Source organism: Balearica regulorum, chromosome 2 (assembly GCF_011004875.1).
Source record: "Balearica regulorum gibbericeps isolate bBalReg1 chromosome 2, bBalReg1.pri, whole genome shotgun sequence".
Classification (NCBI taxonomy): Eukaryota; Metazoa; Chordata; class Aves; order Gruiformes; family Gruidae; genus Balearica; species Balearica regulorum.
In genome coordinates this window covers 51,579,956-51,597,184 of record NC_046185.1, presented here as the reverse complement: position 1 = coordinate 51,597,184, position 17,229 = coordinate 51,579,956, and the positions used below count along the sequence as shown (strand labels likewise).

The following is a 17,229-nucleotide window of genomic DNA, read 5'->3' as shown; positions in this document are numbered from 1 at the left end:
GAGAATCAGAAGGGTAAAAGTGAGAAAACTCATGGGTTGAGATAAAGACAGTCTAATAGGTAAAGCAAAAGCCGTATACACAAGCAAAGCAAAACAAGGAATTCATTCCCCACTTCCCATGGGCAGGCAGGTGTTCAGCCATCCCCAGGAAAGCAGGGCTCCATCATACCTAACGGGGATTTGGGAAGACGAATGTCCCCTCCCTTCCTTTTTCCCCCAGTTTTATATGCTGAGCATGACGTCATATGGTATGGAATATCCCTTTGGTCAGCTGTCCCGTCTGTATCCCCTCACCCCCAGCCTGCTTGCTGGTGGGGTGGGGTGAGGAGCAGGAAAGGCCTTGGCTCTGTGTGAGCACTGCTCAGCAGTAACGAAAACATCCCTGTTTTCAGCACAAATCCAAAACACAGCCCCATAGCAGCTACTGTGAAGAAAATTTACTCTATCCCAGCCAAAACCAGCACAGACAGTGAATGTGGTGCCTGCACAGGAATCAGGTTTTGTTCTTACCTTTTCCACTGACCTGCTGTGGAGCTCATGTAGCACAGTTCACAAGCCCTCATCTGTGATAGTTTTGCTGTCTCTTAAGTTCTGAGGTACTTGGTGCCACCTTCCAATTGCTGTGGTAAATCATATGAAGTAGGAGCTAAATATTACCACTAGTATTATTCACTGAGACTATTTTTTTGAGGATCTCATTTCCACTGCAGGTTTCTGGTTGATGAGTGGAATATGCCAAGACTTAAATATGTTATAGAATGGCAGTATGAGATGAGATGTGATATATTGTCCCCATCAGTAAGAGAATGAAACAGAAACCATATTAGCAAGGCTACTTCGGAGCAAACATTCTTGACTTGAAATTTTAAATCCATTCTTAAATGAACATAATTTAAAATAGAAAACGTGAACACAAAGAATGATCTATAATCATAGTAGTGTAATTGCCTACTAGTGTAATATAATCTGTTTATGTTAAAATAATATAGATCTGGAAACGCTTTCAATTGCCTACATTTATTTAATGAAGCACTCGTCATCTGTCAAGTAGCAAAGTCTACTTCTTGCAGGTGGGAAGAAACAAGGAAAGCAAACCTTATAAAGGCTGAAGGAAAAAGGAGGAGAGGATTTACTGGGAGGAAAAAAGGGCAGGTAGCTGGAGAAGAGAGCTTTCTGCAGAGGGCCACTATCTTATAAATGCTGATTGCTGGGAGCTGTCAGCTAATTAATTCTTATCTGTGTTTCTGGAACCTGTAAATACAACAAAAGATTATGTGAGGGGGAAGATGAAGTATCATCCCGTAAATTATTGATACTGACCTTTTTACAGGATGAAGTTCTATGTTAGATAGGGTGAGTTGAAGCTCAACAAAGTCACTAAGTGCTTTTCTGGGAGTTTCTGCTGGCTTTGGATTTGACTTAAAATAGATTAAAAAAAAGACATACGGAGTTTATAAATTTGGAGAGTTGCGTTCAAAAAAAAGGTCTCACTTGTCTGTTCTCCTTACTCTACCTTTCCTTCCTGTGGTCCTAAAGCCCTGTAGAAGCCAGGCTAGACTCGTGCCTGCACATGGTCATACCGCAGCCTGCACAATGCTATCGGAACAGGAGGACCAATCTGCTAGGTAATGTCCATCTGCTGGTGACAGGCCACTGCGTTGTCTCCACATACACACCCACAGGCCTGCTCCTGTCTCCTTCCTCACATACGTGATTCACCCTGGATTTACATAGCTCCAGGGTCTCTGCATAAAATTTTCGGTCACTTAGACTTTTTATAGAAATCAAGTTATCAAGTACGCATGTTGGGAATGACACGATAAACATTTTTTTCCAACTGCTTTGAGTAAAAGGCAAAAGTTGTCATTTCCTAAGATCTGCCCACATCTTTAGGTATCACTAGAGACTTTTTCAGAAAATCAAAAAGGTGACATTTTAGTCTCCGTTTCTAGAAAATACACTGAATAAAAAGAGCCTTTTTGGCATAAGTGCTTAATAAAAGGACAGGAAAATCACCCAGAAGGCAAATAAAATCTTTTTAAATCTGGCTATACATCAAGCAAAATGCACATAATTTTATGAGGAAGGGAACAAACTCTTTTTCTATCTGATAGATAGAAATCTGATATCTAATTTTCTGAATGTCTTCAAAGTTTCATGCATGTTTTAGGAAAACAGATCTAAGAATATGTCATGATTTTAGTAAAGTATTAGGTTCTTGCTCACAGAAGCCATGTTTTCCATGTGATACTTCTCAATAAATACACTGATACTCCCTATTTGAGAAAGGACGTCTCTTGTGAGCAAAGGTTGCTTTTTGTGCCGTACAACCTACCAAACAGTTGACAAGAGTCTTCTCTTTAAAGTGACATTGCAAAGGATCTCCTGAAGCCGGATTCCTTACCTGAACTACCCACAAAACTATTCCAGAAAAATTTGTCAGGTATTACTCTACGTAAGTGCAGTCAAAGAAAAGTTGGAGCAGATTCTAGTAGACACAGGATTTAGCTCTGTATCTCAAATTCTTAGTTTAGGCACTTATTTTCTATACTTTAACAGTACCTGCTGTGAATTTTTTTTTTTAAAGCTTCATCAAATATATTTGGATCACCCAGATTACGTTCTGCTTATTCTTATCCTAGGCTTATGATTGTCAGAAACCCCTTCCAAGGTGTTTATTGCAGAGACCAGAGACAGAGGTGCAGAAGAAGAGTTCAAAACTCAAAACATAGAAGTGCTGCTTACAATCCCCACACAGGTAATGGCAGGGCTCTGTGCAAGAAGTGTGTCCAAACTAACCAAAGGTAATTTATTTTGCAGTTATTTCAATTTGAAGCATTCATAGCAAAAGGTGCCTTATCATTAAAATCAACAATGCCACCACTGGAGTCCAATCTGTAGGAATGTACAGGATAACTGGAGTAAACTAATTCCTCCAAATGTTGTGACAGACAGTAAGTTTCTTTCTGGTTGAAGAGGAGAAAATCTTTCATGACTTGTTGGATATATACAGAAGCAACATCCTTCAGAGATTGCTAACTGAATGTCCAGCCTGGAGATAATCTGCCTAGTCTGAAAGAGATTGTAATGATTTTGTAATTTCATAATTGTAATCTTCATCAGTTCGTCTTAATATCGTACTTTATAATGGATTTCCCTTAAAGTACCCAAATTTTTCTTTTCTACCAGGAACATGCTCTGCTCAGCTTTCATTTAATTTGATTTAATTCCCCTAATAATAAAGAGGACAAGGATGCTCAGCAAGTTAATGGATGGCAGGTAAGAGCTTGCTTGCTCCAGACTTAAAGGCCTCTTACATCAGATGCTTCCAGATCTCCATTTGTAAAAACTGATACACTCCAAGATGTACTTAGGATTTAACAGATTTTCAAGAAATAGGTTGAAAAGGCCCATTAGATATTCTGTCTAATAATGGGGCATTTTGTTTAATGGAACATTTGAAGATGGTGTTGCTTGTTTGTGTTCGAACCTCTCTTATTTTTTATGAAGTACAAACTATTGGCAGGAAGTGACATGATGGACCTGTGCAACAAGATAATTTCCTTTCCACAATGTCACAGTTGGAAAAAGAGAATATTTTTAAGCTGGTCTAGAAATTGAAAGCATTTATGGATAGAATAGCCAAATCTGATGTATTTAAATTGCTACATTTATGAGAGCTGACTGTTCTATGGAGGACACAAAAATTGTCTCCTACAGATATGTCTCTATGTTGTGCTGAAGCCATAGTGGCACAAACCCAAAGGAGGTGATATTTTCTTGCAGACAAAATCAATAGCTTGCGGCTGGTGCTTCCTGAAAGAGTATACCAGGGATCTCCCTTGCTAGTGCTGTGTGGCATGTAGCAAAGCCCTCAGAAAGTTACGAAATACTTTGCTACTCACATGAATCACTATTAAAATATTATAAGTATTTGTATCTACCCGTATCTTTGTGCCTGAATTTGGCAAATTTTACGAAGAGAACTGAGCATTGGACGTGTGAGCGTGTGGGGGTTGGAAACATGAATAGGTACTAAACTTGGGATAGCAATGCCATTAAGCAGTGCAACTCCTGATACAGATGACATGGTTGTCAGGCCTCCTTCTCCCTCCCCAACCTCCCTTCCAGCTTCTGTGTTACCCAAAGCCTGTGCCAAATACCTTCAAAAAGACATTGTCTGCCCTGGATGAGCAGGAACACCCATGTCACAAGGAGCCGAGAGCACTGGCTGTGCATTGCAGTGGGGGGCCCTGTGCTGCACGGTTTTGCAGCAACCTCTGAGCATTGAAAATGGCAAGAGGAGTTGCGATTTCTGCAGCACAGCTGCGCAGGGTCTTCCCAAGGACTTGCAGACAGAAGCAGGGAGTACCTTGTGTGCAGACAGTCCTGCGCGAGGAGAAAGCTGGGAAACCTTCATTTTACTGCCCATATGTGACAGGACAGGTCACGGCTTACAAGTGTGGGATGCTCTGAGGTTTCTTCACGGTCCGTTGAAAAAATTAACCCGCACACTTACCGACGAAGGGGACGATCAGAAAGCTCCGGCTGAGCCGTGGCGTGGCGGGGGGGGGTGTCACCTCTCGGCATGCCCGCGGAGCTGGCCGTCGGGGCACACACCTGGGGCAACCCCACCGGCCCGGAGACCCTTCCCGTCCCGTCCCGCACACCCGCACGGCCCGTGGGACGCGGCCCGCTCCGCCCGGGGCTGTGTCTCGTCTCGCTCCGCCCCAGCCGTCGCTCGGCAGGCAGGGAGGTGCGGGCAGGGAGGTGCGGGCAGAGCGCGGGCAACCCCCTGCCTCCTCCCGCCGCCTCCCAGCCCGGCCCTCCCGCCCACCGCAGCTATAGGGCCGCCCTGGGGGCGGCGAGGGCAGAGCCCGGCGCAGGATGGCCGCGGCGCCGGGCTCCCCGTTCCTCTGGGCGCTCCTCGCACCGCTCCTCACCCTTTGTCCGGCGCAGGCGGAGCACCCCGGCTCCCGCGGGATGGGGCTCAGCCTCCACCCGCCGTACTTCAACCTGGCCGCGGCAGCCAGCATCTGGGCGACGGCCACCTGCGGGGAGGCGGCGGCGGGCGGCGGCGGGCGGCCGGAGCTGTACTGCAAGCTGGTGGGGGGGCCGGCCGCTGCCCCCCTGGGGCGCGCCATCCAGGTAACCGGGCCGGCGAGGGGTCGCGGCGCCGGGACCCCCCTCCCCTCGGACCCCGCTCCCCGTCCCGCGCCGCCTCCCCGAGCTGCGGTGCGGCGGGAGGGGGGGGTGTGGGGTGTCCTTTTGGGTCGTCCCGGCCCCTCTGCGCGTGCTGGCGTTACCCTGGGGTGCGTGGCTTCATTTTCTCCAGCTTTTTCTCCTGGCTGGGTGTGTGCCCCGGGCAGAGGAGAGCAGCGTGGACCACCGGGACACCACGCAGGGAAGTGCTGGAGGGGTGGAGGTGGGCAGCGCCGCTTCTGCCCGCGCCTCTGCCCGCAGGTGTCCCGGCATTCTCTGGAGACCCCCCTCCGCCGCGGGCAGCGACTGTCCCCCCCTCCGCCGGCCCCGCTGCCCCAGCTGCTGCCGTGCCCACGGTGCTGCGGCTGCTCCCGGGGATCCGTGAGCCGCTCGTCCCGCCGGGCGCCCGGGCGAGTGGAGGTGTCTTAGGGAGTACCCGAGCGGTGTTTCGTGGCCTCAGCGCTTGGCCCGTGGTCCGCGGAGAGCAGCGTGATGCTTCTGGGAGTAAAGCAGGGAGCCTGGAGGGGGGACGTACTGCGCTGGTAACCTCTCACTGGAGAGTAGGCATCTTTCCGGGGGGCGGCGGGGAAAGAGATCCGGGTTTAGTCGGTGGCTTTGTGGTATTTTACAAGCACTAAATGTGATGCTCATCGTCTATGCCTTGCATTGCTTGTGGGAGGAAGCCGGAGATTCCGTGGGACCCTTACAGGGAGCATAAGCGCACAGAGCAGTGAGAATGATGACGTTCCTTCCTAGCATAGCACAAGATTATTACACACGTTTTTGTGCCAGTCACAAGCAAGACAACAATAAACAGCAAAACTCCTGGCAATGGGTTAGTGGAAATATATTTTTCCTTTGGTAGAAACTTGTACGAACATGTCTGTTGGAGGGTAAGGAAGGAGTAACAAACGCACCAAACTCTGTGATGTACTGCAATAGATGTTCAGTATCAGTTTGATCAGAACTTCGTTAAAGGGGGACTTTCCTAAAGCCTCAGACCTTCCAAAGTTATTTTATTTGTATTGTTTCTTGGTGGGAGGAGAGCCAGAACGAAACTGCAATTTGAAAGGGATTTCAAAGCTTTAAGGTCCAGTTTCTGACTCCAGGCAATACAAGAAAGAATGCAAGTAAATTTTTAGCATCTTGGAAGAATGGTTAGTGTTTCAAAGTCTTTTGAGGTGTTTGTGTGTTTTAATAGTGAAATAACCCTTAATACCTGGTTTCAGAAGAGGTTGCAATGGATAAGAGAGTTTTTCTTCTCATTTTTTTAATGGGGACAAATGCTCAAGAGATGGGGAGAGGACCAAGAAGGTGCAGTATATGCACTTGTCATGTGCCAGAAGGGAGCATGCACATCATGCAGCCTGCCCTCACAGTTCATTAGGCAGCCACAGCCAGCAGCGTGCTTTGCCCTGAACTTCTCTCTGCCTCACCATGAAATCTCAGTTTACGTCACATCTGTGTAGTGCTCTCCATCATAAAAAGCTCAAAGTGCTTTGGAGGTGCTTACAGGCTGAGTAGTACACAGTTTTACTAATAGGAAAACTGGGTCATTACATGCTTAAACTAAGGTTACAAAGAAAGATTGTGATGATGAGGAAATTGCTTGGTTCTGTGTTTCTAACCCATCTCTGAAGTTTATGCATCCATCCTTCCATACTGCATGCAACACCCATGTTTAAAATTGCCTGAAACAACCACAGCACTGGGTTAATAGCAAGCCAAATAATCGCTGCCACGTTCCTAGCAACATGATATAGCCCACTGCTGCAGTGAAATCTTGTGCTAACGTGCCTTGGAATATCAGAAATCACAGTATAACAAAAATCAGCAAAGCAAACACCAGATGAACATGTCAAGCAAGTGGACCAAAGCCTGTAGTGTGATGCATTGCCATTAATGGTTTTTGTAATTGTTCCCTTTATGTACTGACACCCGACTGGAAATGAGGGTTTGCTGTATATAGGAAGAAGCTAGAAAGGGGGGGAGTTCCTCTTGTTAAATATTTGCCTTACAGGTCCTAGATTAGAGAGTAGTTATTGTTCAAGCCTGATTGAAGTTCCCAGAAGGACTACTGATAGCTCAGCCCTGGCACAAGGAGGCATGTTGTGCCTCTTACAGCATTTGAGTAAATGTGGATACAGCAGTGTCTCTCTGCTTTTAACAAAGCCCCATTGAGATACATAACATGAATACTTTTGTGGTTTACCACTAGTTGTTGTGGTTCAAGAAGGGTTGGAAAGTCTTTCAAAAGGCCAGGGAAATCCAGCTATGGAAAATGTGATAACAGCACAACATACGTATTATCAAGCCATTCCACCTCACAAGTTCAAAGACATTGTAAGTAAGAGAATCTCTTCTTTCGTGGAAAACCTGAGAAGAGTGCATTAAACTCTTACAGAAGCAGAGTTTACATAGAAGGATTTTAAATCAGCAAAAGTATTCACGTGTTGTTTCTTAAGAGTCTGAGGGAAGGTCATACGGCTTTTACATAATAGGTATACATAGGTATACAGCCACTGTGGCAGGCCAGTTCCAAGTTAAAGCAACTCCGTACACCTGAGTCGTTTGCTTTGGGGGTCTCTACGAGGCTGGATTGCAGCTGTTGCTGTATGGATAGGGATATCGGAAAGAAGGTGTGAAGGGTGATCCTTTCTGACAAAGGGAGTGGGAAGGTCTGTCGCCAGTGCTATCCCCAGCCTAGAAAATAAGGCAAAGAGAAGACAAGTAGCCCCAGCTTCATTTCCACTGCTTTTCCATTGGCCTCTCTTGTTCAGCTTGCCGTTCGATGATGTGTCTTTTAATGAAGCCTGTAGTACCCGGCAAATCCAGAAAGAGCATTTGGAGGTTGTTTAAAGCCCTTCTGTGAGGTGATCGGTGGGGTGGACAGTCCCTTCACAGGCAGCTCTGCCAAGGCGTGTAAGGCAGTGCTGGACATAACGCTGTGGAAAGCGGTGTGTTTCCCTTAGTTAGCCATTTGGCAAGCGGGACAATGACTTAATAAGAACAGTGTTGAGTGAAGAGATGCACAGCAGTGTAGAATATTTCAGCAACTGATAGATAAATGGCATGCCTGGTTTTGTTTGCCGATCTATTCGCAGTGGTGCGCGGGTGTGAATAAAAGTTTAACTGCATACCTGTCCTGCCCTGCCAGTGGGCGCAGAACTGCTAGGTATTAAATAGCGAACAAATCCTTCATTGTTGCCGCTTTTTATAACTTACAGGTGAGACATTTTCATCTGTGGGTCCACACCGGCATATTTCAGCAAACTCCTTCATGCAGTTCCAGTTTTCTCCTTCACTCAGGAGAACCAGGGGAAAGGAGGGTAACAAGGTCACCAGTAAATGCACACCTGCCTGGCTGATGAACGGCAGCCAAAATCAAAGTCTCAAGGCTCAGTCTCCTGGAATGGAGACGTGTCCTGTAGCAGACAGGTTGAGCGCGACGTGCCTGAGATATTGCCAGTGGGAAGCGGGGGAAGCTGCTCTGTCCAATAATTTATTTTCTTTCATTTTTTGTTTTGCTGCCTTGTTGGCAGGGTTGCTGGAATGTACTTTAAATAACTGAAACTCCAGCTGTTGCAATGAAATTCTTTGAATTATGTGCCCAAAAAAGAAAAAAGATGGTATCTTGAGTTCAGATCAAGTGCTCTGGTATACTGAAATCACATAGGTGTGTGTAAATGTAACGCTTGCATTTAATACTCCTCATTGTTTTCTGTTCATTCAGCCTTTCTTCGAGGCTCTTTCCAGATCAGAGCTGAAACTGCTGTAGCAGCAACTGTTTCCTGTGTATTTCCAGCCTAACCATCGTGAACGTGAATTTAGATCTAAAGACCGTATTTCATGCACGTTATAAAACTATTTAGGGAAGCTTGTACTGTTGTAATATGTCAGAACTCCAAGTAGGCATTTGTCAGGAAAATCTTAACTGGGAAGATGCTCTGAGGTGGTGGTAACTGCAGTTGTTGGCACATAGATTGATTTCTCAGTGTATTGATTTTGCAGAGTGCGACACGATGTTCTTTGTCGTCACTGCTGAAACTGGCAACGTTGCCTGTAGCTAGCACAGGCTGGTGTGGTGTCTACTGCAGCAAGCTGTGTCTGAACCCAGCAGTGTCCTGGCATATTGTAGTTTGTACAAAAATCAGCCAAACCATCTTCTCTAACAGAGCAGGAGGAGAATCGTGTTATAACATGATCCCTAGACATAGTTAACCAGCCTGTGTACGTGGGGATTTAGTAAGTCTCTAAAGGATGCTTTGAATTCTCAAGAGTTAATCCTCAGCCACGTTGACACCTGCAGTGCTGAATCAGAACAGCTAATGGTAGCCATGTCTTCTGGAAACAACATCGTATTCCAGGTTTTCCAGAAGAGCAGGATAAGGATGGAACCATTGCTAGATGCAGATTAGATGCGGATGCTGCAATTATTACTACTGATGCAGAAATATTCAGAGAACATCCATGTTTTGTATTTGAATGACAAAAGATGGTATATTTGTATCACATGAGAACGATGAAGTAGTTTCCAATCCATTAGTAACTATGGCAGACATTAAACAAATTCTGCTAGAGATAAACATCTTAAATTCACCAAACTTTCAAGACTGTACCCAGAAAGAATGTGAGCACCCTCTATTAAAATGTGTTATTCCTCTATTAAAAGTGGACAAGTATGATTGCTCCAGTTACTTTACACTGGTTAGTCTGACAGCAGCGACAAACAAAATAATGGCAGTCATGTGGGATTCTGTAAGAATGTACTTCATGCCAGGCAACATGGGTTGTGGAAACAACAAACGATTTGTCACATCTTTTTGATGAAAATATGCTTAGTTGATAAAGGGAATGGTGCAAATGTTACCTTATTTAAAACGTGGGTCCAACACAGTGTGAGGGCCTCACAGGCTGAATGGATTAAGCAACTGTCCAACTGCAGTGACCGTGAAGAGGTTGCTGCCATTCACTGAAAATGTCATTTTTCTATTGGGACTTCTACAAAGATCTGTGCCTGGCACAGTTTAGCATTTTCATTATCTCCACCCAGTGACTGGAGTAAGAAGTGAATAGCACACTAAAAAGATCCCGTAATAACTAATCACTGTAAAATGCAGTTTCTTGAAGATAAAAATACTGCCTGTGGGACAAGCCAAGATGCCAGATTAAAAGACAATCAAGCTTCCTGAAGTTTATTCATCATTATTGTAGAAAAGAGTACAAAGAGCTTTAGACACTATCAAAGAGAGATTATCTGGGCATCTCTGGAGTGTGGCTTTAGTTGTGGACTGGAAATTGGGTGGTAACTTCTGCAAATGAAGATACAATGGGATTCTTTAAAGGGAAACTTAAAAAGAATAGTCTATAAGATCCATTGCGTTTTCCAGGAGTACATATTGTTCAAAAGTCTGATTCAGAATGTATTATAATGGTGTGAAAAAAATGAAAGCAGTATTATAAAACTGTAACACCAAACTTGTAGGCAAGTAACACATAGTGTATTTTTAATGGTTCTGTTAATACCAGGCTATGTACGTATGTGGATATTTTGTGGTCTTTTAGGAGAATTGATGATGCATTGAGGTGTGTTGGTCTTAATCTAGTTTTAAGAATATTTATTTCATTAATTTCCTGCAGGCACCCCTGCAGACTTAATATAGGTAATTTCACCAAAATATCAATAAATTTGTTAATAAAGAAAGACTTACTGTAGTTTCCTTAAAGAGATTTCTGAAATTTTAGTTTGTAATATAAAATTTAGTCTCTTTCAGTGTGTCATTGAATCGCCAGGGGAATCATTTATACATTAAAAATTACACTATATAAAGAGAGAAACAAAATGTAACCCAGTTTTAGTCAACGCTCTATTTCAGAATCTCAGTTAACGACAGCATGCATCTGCAGTGCATAAGATTTCAACTGAGACCATCTTTTTAATTTATTGTGTTTCAGGGACAGTTTTGTGATTATTGCAATGCTGCTGATCCCAGTAAAGCTCACCCGGTAACCAACGCAATTGACGGCACAGAGCGCTGGTGGCAAAGTCCTCCTCTTTCTATGGGCTTGAAGTACAATGAAGTCAATGTCACTTTAGATCTGGGACAGGTAAGTTCATGAGCTATTGGGTGAGGTTTGATCATTTCTTGCATTTGTATACAAGCTTTGCAACTGGGAGAGGTGTTTGAACTGACCATTTCAACTTCCAACACTACACTTTGTTTGTCTGGTTTATGTCCTGTGTTTTTTTACCAAGTTAACTTTATTAAAGTTATTATCTTCCTCAGGAATTTTGATTACGTGGGTTCTTGCCACCAGCATCATATGGATTCAATGACTTTGTGCTTTCTTGTGCAGACGCTATGATTTGTTAACCTGAGGGATTGGTCAGTTGAAACTGGGAGTCTACCTTCCATTTCATATTTTCCTTTTCCATGGGGCACAGAGAGACATATTTCATGATCTCTTACCATACACACATTTTGAGAATAATGTTTGGAGTCTGCTTTTGCCTTAGGGGTCTTCCTGGTTTCTCTGTCATCCAGCAAGATCTTCAAGATAGACAGTTTCTTAGAACAGAAGAATAATGATAACATGGTCTAAAAGGGAAGGGACAGCAAAACCAGTGTAATATGAATTAGTAATATGACAGTAACATGAACATCTGTGCAGGTGATAGACAAGTAGCTGACAGTAAAGCCTCTGTATCTCTATTTTAAGTCATAGGGACGGATTCTCAGCTGCCATAATTGGGCTCTGATCCAGTGAAATTAGTTATGCTCTGCAAGTTCACACCAGCTGAAAATATATGGCTATAAATATATGTTGGGGGCTGAAAAATATACATATGCATATATATTTTGGACAGTAGTAACTGTTTATTGACTGATTATAGGACAGGATTTTTTTTAATAGGCTTTCAATTTAGTTAGGAAAAAATAACTAAGGAAAAAATAACTAAGGAAAAAAGTTTCTCTGTAAGACTTTGGTGCCATTTAGTTGGGGATCCAGGTGCAAACCATTTTACCTCTTCTGTTACGTGGTGTTTTAATGCTCATGTCCTTCACATGATCAGAATGGTTCTCATTTTGAGGATATCTTAATTCAGTGTTTTTGGATCCAGTACACCAGCAGTGCAGAAATGCTAGACAACTTAAGATAGAGAATATCAGTAGTTAAACTAAACTACTGTATTTTTGAGTTTGTGTTTCCATTAATTAAATTAATAGCATGCCTGTTTTCTTGGTTGCTTTTTTTTCCACTGTACCATGAAAAAAGGAAGAGCTGTGTAGAAGCGGATGAAGTTTTAGGCCACAGCATCCACATTAGCCTAGCACAGTGGTCAGACCTGTCTCCGAGTTGTGTTGCTCTTCCTGTTACACTGTAGAGTTGAGGGGTGTTGCATCCCCTGGTGCCTTGTGCTCTTGCGAAGCGAGTTGCTCAGTCATTCTTTCCCAGCAAACTGTGGGGAAGTGTGTCTTTCAGGCTGGGCATACAGAGTAGGGACACTGAATACAGAGCAGGGTGCTATGAATAGGCATGGGAAGGCAATCACCTCCCAGGAAAGCAGACCTTTCCTTCTGAGCTGTTTGCATCCATCGTGGTCTCTGCAAGACGCAGGATTAGGTTACAGGCTGTAATTTGTGTTGCGGTGTAGTCCAGCATATTTGTGACCAACACTTGTGTGCCATCATCATCCACTTCTGTAGCACGCTGCTCCATCCGGAGCTTCTATTCCCACTGTGTACTTGTTAGCCTCTTTGGAGGACCTACTGACAGACACCTTACCTTTTATGTGTTGAGTAAACTTCTGAGAAACCTCCTTCCTTCAGAGGAAGGATGTGGACTGTGTGCCCTCTTCTCATGGGACTCCTTGGAGACCAACCGCTGTGTGCTAAAATTCTTGTAGTTGTTACAGGATTTCTCAGCAGGAGGCTGTGTGTTTCTCTTTATTCTGGTACCACTTGGAAAGGTGACTCTGAACTCTCTTACTTGGAAGTGAGGGAAACCCAAGACAAAGGTCAAAATGACTTCAGGTCTTGTGATCAGGAACGGATAATTTTAGTTGGTGGATGGATGAGGGTTTAGTAGGGTTCACGTGATTTTTTTTTTTTAATTTTTTTCTTTTCCACTTCACAGACATTATCTCATATTTGCATTCAGTCAGTTAAACCTTAATCTCAGGATTTGTTTGAACTTGAGATTCACTTCTGACATTTTGCTTACTGTTCTCACACCCCAAATTCATACAGTAGTGCACAGTACTAATAATGAAGAAGAAAATGAAATACTGTGACAGAGTAAGTCTACTCAAGCAAACCAGTAAATATGAAGACCCTAATTCACCTTACTCTATTTCAGGGTTCTAAAAACTAAGAGCTTAGTGTGTGTTATTCATGCAAACTTTCTCAGTAGTTGACAGAGACAGAAATTTTCAGAGTGCAATTCCCCCTAAAGTGAGCTGAAATGAAGGGTTTGTTTTTTTAAGGAAAAATAAATGTTCTTCAAGTTAGATGTATACCTAAATACCTTGCAGAACTACAGGCTGTAATATTGAAAAGATAGCAGGGATGTAGTTTTTCTCACCAAGTAGTTGTCCTGTTCTTTATTTTGACACAAGGCACTTTTTTTCTGCAAACAAAATATGGAAATGTTTTTGTGTGTGCAAAACATAACAAAGAGTAAGGTAAATATGTGTGTGGGGAAGCAATGACTGAGTTGCAAGTTGGTAATCAAATATTCACAATTAGAGGAAGCAGAACTTAGTGCAATGCCAAAAGCTTTTCATTTGCTGTATTCCTGCCATTAGATCTTTAAGACTGAGAACGGAGTCCCAGTGGAGCCTTTTGCCATGTTCTGATGACAATATTTAATTGAATAGTTATACCGTGAGGAAGTTTGAGCCCTCACTACCATGGAGTTGGACCAGAACAGCCACCTGCTGCTGTTTCTGTTTCACAAGGGCTAGGGGTGATTTTGAAGGTCAAAATCCCTTCAGGATGTTAAATCTTTCTGCTAGAAAAATGCTCATTTTGCTGTACTTTGTAATATGAGAAAAAGCAAAAACCTTAAAGCAAAAGCCCTGCTTTACTTCCCTTTCTGACTTTCTGCACCATAGTTACATTTCTAATCAATCACAGACCTTCTGAATAATAATTATAATGAACCCTGAGGCAGTCTTTGGATCCTGTTAACATACCTGCTTATACTGTGACTATTCCTGACTTGTTTAAAATATTTGGATCAAATGAAGTCTCATTTATTCCTTTAACTGATCCTGATTTACGCGAAGTAGTTTTCAACATATTTTAAACTTTTGAATCCAGCATGTTTGACTGAAGTTTGTTGCCCTTCGCCTGACTCTTTGGATTGCCTAATTTTAGTAGGTGTGTCCTCATCTTTGACTTTCTCAATGCTCAGCAGGTATTACAGTAATACTCCCCCAGGAATTTTTCTGAACTCTGTCTTCAGAAGAAGAAGATGGAAGGTTCAGGATAACATGATAGCATATGATGAAAAATAAATGTTACACTTCAAAAAGTGCAGCCCACAAATTTTATTGTTGCTTTTAGTTATGTGTCATTCTTTACTATGCTTTTGTGGCAATAATATAGTGCTGAAAGGCTCAGACTTGGTGAGGTCTTGTGCATTAATATGTTGAATATTTTTTATGTAGCGATATTATTAGGCACTTTTGTAAATTAAAGGTACACTGGAATGTAGTGTCCAAATTAGTACTTTTATTAGGGAGGGAAACTCAACCATAAATTTAAGATAAGTGGTATGGCCTGTGGAGTACTTGATGCTTTTATGTTATCTGCCAATTAAAGCATGTAAACATTTTGTAAAAAAGCCTTGCAGTTTGGCAAATCTTCTGAGTTGCTTTTATACAGCACGTTTAATGGGTTTAATTTTTATATTTGATCGCAATCCTTTGTGTGCATAGCTTTACAACAGTTTTGGTTGTTGGGAATATTAATCAGCTATTGCTAATTGTTGTTATTAAAAACAATTGTTCTTATCTATGAAAGATTGACATTATTTCTTAAAATGTGTCTGAAGTTACAGTTAATTTAACTGTCATACTGTAAAACATAAAATGTCCTGTAGGGAGAAACTGTCAAGATGGTGTGAGATTTATCATAGGCTGCATTGAACTGGGCTTCCAAAAATAGTCATTGCATTCACTGTGCTTGACTATTGAAGACTTTATATTACTGCTGACCCTGAAATTAGACCTAGAGCTGGTGTGGAGTAGCATAACCTCTATAACAACACCAGGAATTCCTACAAATTGGGGCATGAGAACCACTGCATAAAGCTTCAGCGGTGAGACAAAGCCTTTCCCCTGGAAGCCCTGCACAGCTCTGCCTCTGCAGCAGCACTGACCCGCGCTCTGCTGTTGTGGTTCACACTGGGGAGAAAAGGGGCTTTTAGGTCTGGGGAAGGTACAATATTATCCCTGCAATAGCCAAAAATGGGGATGCTGTATTGGGTTTGCGTGGCAAGGTTTTGGTAGTGGGGGGGCTACAGGGGTGGCTTCTGCAAGAAGCTGCCAGAGGCTTCCCCTGTGTCTGACAGAGCCAATGCCAGCCGGCTCCAAGACGGACCTGCCACTGGCCAAGGCCAAGCCAGTCAGTGCCTCTGTGATAACATATTTAAGAAAGAGAAAAAAACAAGGTAAAGGGAGCTTTTGCATCCGGAGAGAGGAGTGAGAAGATGTAAGAACATCTGCAGACACCAAGGTCAGTGCAGAAGGAGGGGCAGGAGGTGCTCCAGGCGCCGGAGCAGAGATCCCCCTGCAGCCCGTGGTGAACACCATGGTGAAGCAGGCTGTCCCCCTGCAGCCCATGGAGGAAGGATGAGGGGGTGTAGAGATTCCACCTGCAGCCCGTGGAGGACCCCACGCCGGAGCAGGTGGAGACACCTGAAGGAGGCTGTGACCCCATGGGAAGCTCATGCTGGAGCAAGCCCCTGGCAGGACCTGTGGACCCGTGGAGAGAGGAGCCCACGCCAGAGCAGGTTTGCTGGCAGGACTTGTGACCCCGCGGGGGACCCATGCTGGAGCAGTCTGCTCCTGAAGGTCTGCACCCCAGGGAGGAGACTCACGCTGGAGCAGTGCGTGGACTGTAGCCCCTGGGAAGGACTAACATTGGAGAAGTTTGTGAAGAACTGTCTCCTGTGAGAGGGACCCCAGGCTGGAGCAGGGGAAGAGTGTGAGGAGTCCTCCCCCTGAAGATGAAGAAGCGGCAGAAACAATGTGCGATAAACTGACCACAACCCCCATTCCCCGTCCCCCTGTGCCGCTGGGGGGGGAGGATGTTGAAGCCGGGAGTGAAGTTGAGCCCGGGAAGATGGGAGGGGTGGGGGGAGGTGTTTTAAGATTTGGTTTTATTTCTCATTGCTCTATGCTGTCTTGCTTGGTAAGAAATTAGATGAATTTTTTCTTGAAGTTCAGTCTGTTTTGCCTGTGACAATAATTAGTGAGTGATCTCTCCCTGTCCTTATCTTGCCCCACAAGCGTTTCATTGTACCTTTTCTCCCCTGTCTAGTGAAGGAGGGGAGTGGTAGAGCCGCTCTGGTGGGCACCTGGCCTCCAGCCAGGGTCAACCCACCACAGATGCTAACATCACAGAGAATCTTGTGTTACTTCATATTAGAGAACTCTGGTTCTGAGTATTTCAGTTTGTGCAGGAAGCTGATTTGGGATCATGCCACAAAACACTACGCTTTGAAGTCAGTTGATTTTGGCTCATACTACAGTAAGGTGAATCTACTTGTGAACTCTAGATTAACACAACTTCACCTGATCAAGTAGCAGCTGTCTGATAAAAGTTCCTAAAAGTTGTATGAAGTAATGGAAGCTCCATTTGTTCCTCAGTCACACTACAAGCAGCTCATTCTGAGCTGAGCTGCCAGCCCTAATCAGGGAAATACCCTAACTACATCCTTTCTTATTCGTAATATTATCCTTTAAGATGTAGTCAATGTGTTGTGTTTTCTTGAAGCTTTAATTAAAAGACCTTT

The 17,229-nt window shown here is 43.8% G+C and overlaps 2 protein-coding genes across 3 annotated transcripts in view; one reads left to right on the top strand and one right to left on the bottom strand.

Moving 5' to 3' along the window:
- The window catches only part of ANKRD29 (ankyrin repeat domain 29), a 52,034-nt gene extending 47,187 nt beyond the window's left edge, over positions 1-4,847 (bottom strand). Inside the window, exons 1-2 of one of the 2 annotated variants that reach the window (XM_075744239.1) lie at positions 4,508-4,847; positions 4,164-4,337 (exon numbers count right to left, since the gene is read on the bottom strand). The gene's annotated coding sequence lies outside the window, so the exon portion shown is untranslated. Of the gene's footprint in view, positions 1-4,163; positions 4,436-4,507 lie in introns of those variants that run through there. The other variant, XM_075744240.1, reaches the window with a different exon arrangement.
- A 6-nt stretch (positions 4,848-4,853) lies between these two features.
- LAMA3 (laminin subunit alpha 3) overlaps positions 4,854-17,229 on the top strand; it is a 125,855-nt gene continuing 113,479 nt past the window's right edge. Inside the window, exons 1-2 of the mRNA XM_075744241.1 lie at positions 4,854-5,148; positions 11,158-11,310. Of these exons, the coding sequence (XP_075600356.1) occupies positions 4,888-5,148; positions 11,158-11,310 (414 nt within the window). The 5' untranslated portion in view covers positions 4,854-4,887. The remainder of the gene's footprint in view (positions 5,149-11,157; positions 11,311-17,229) is intronic.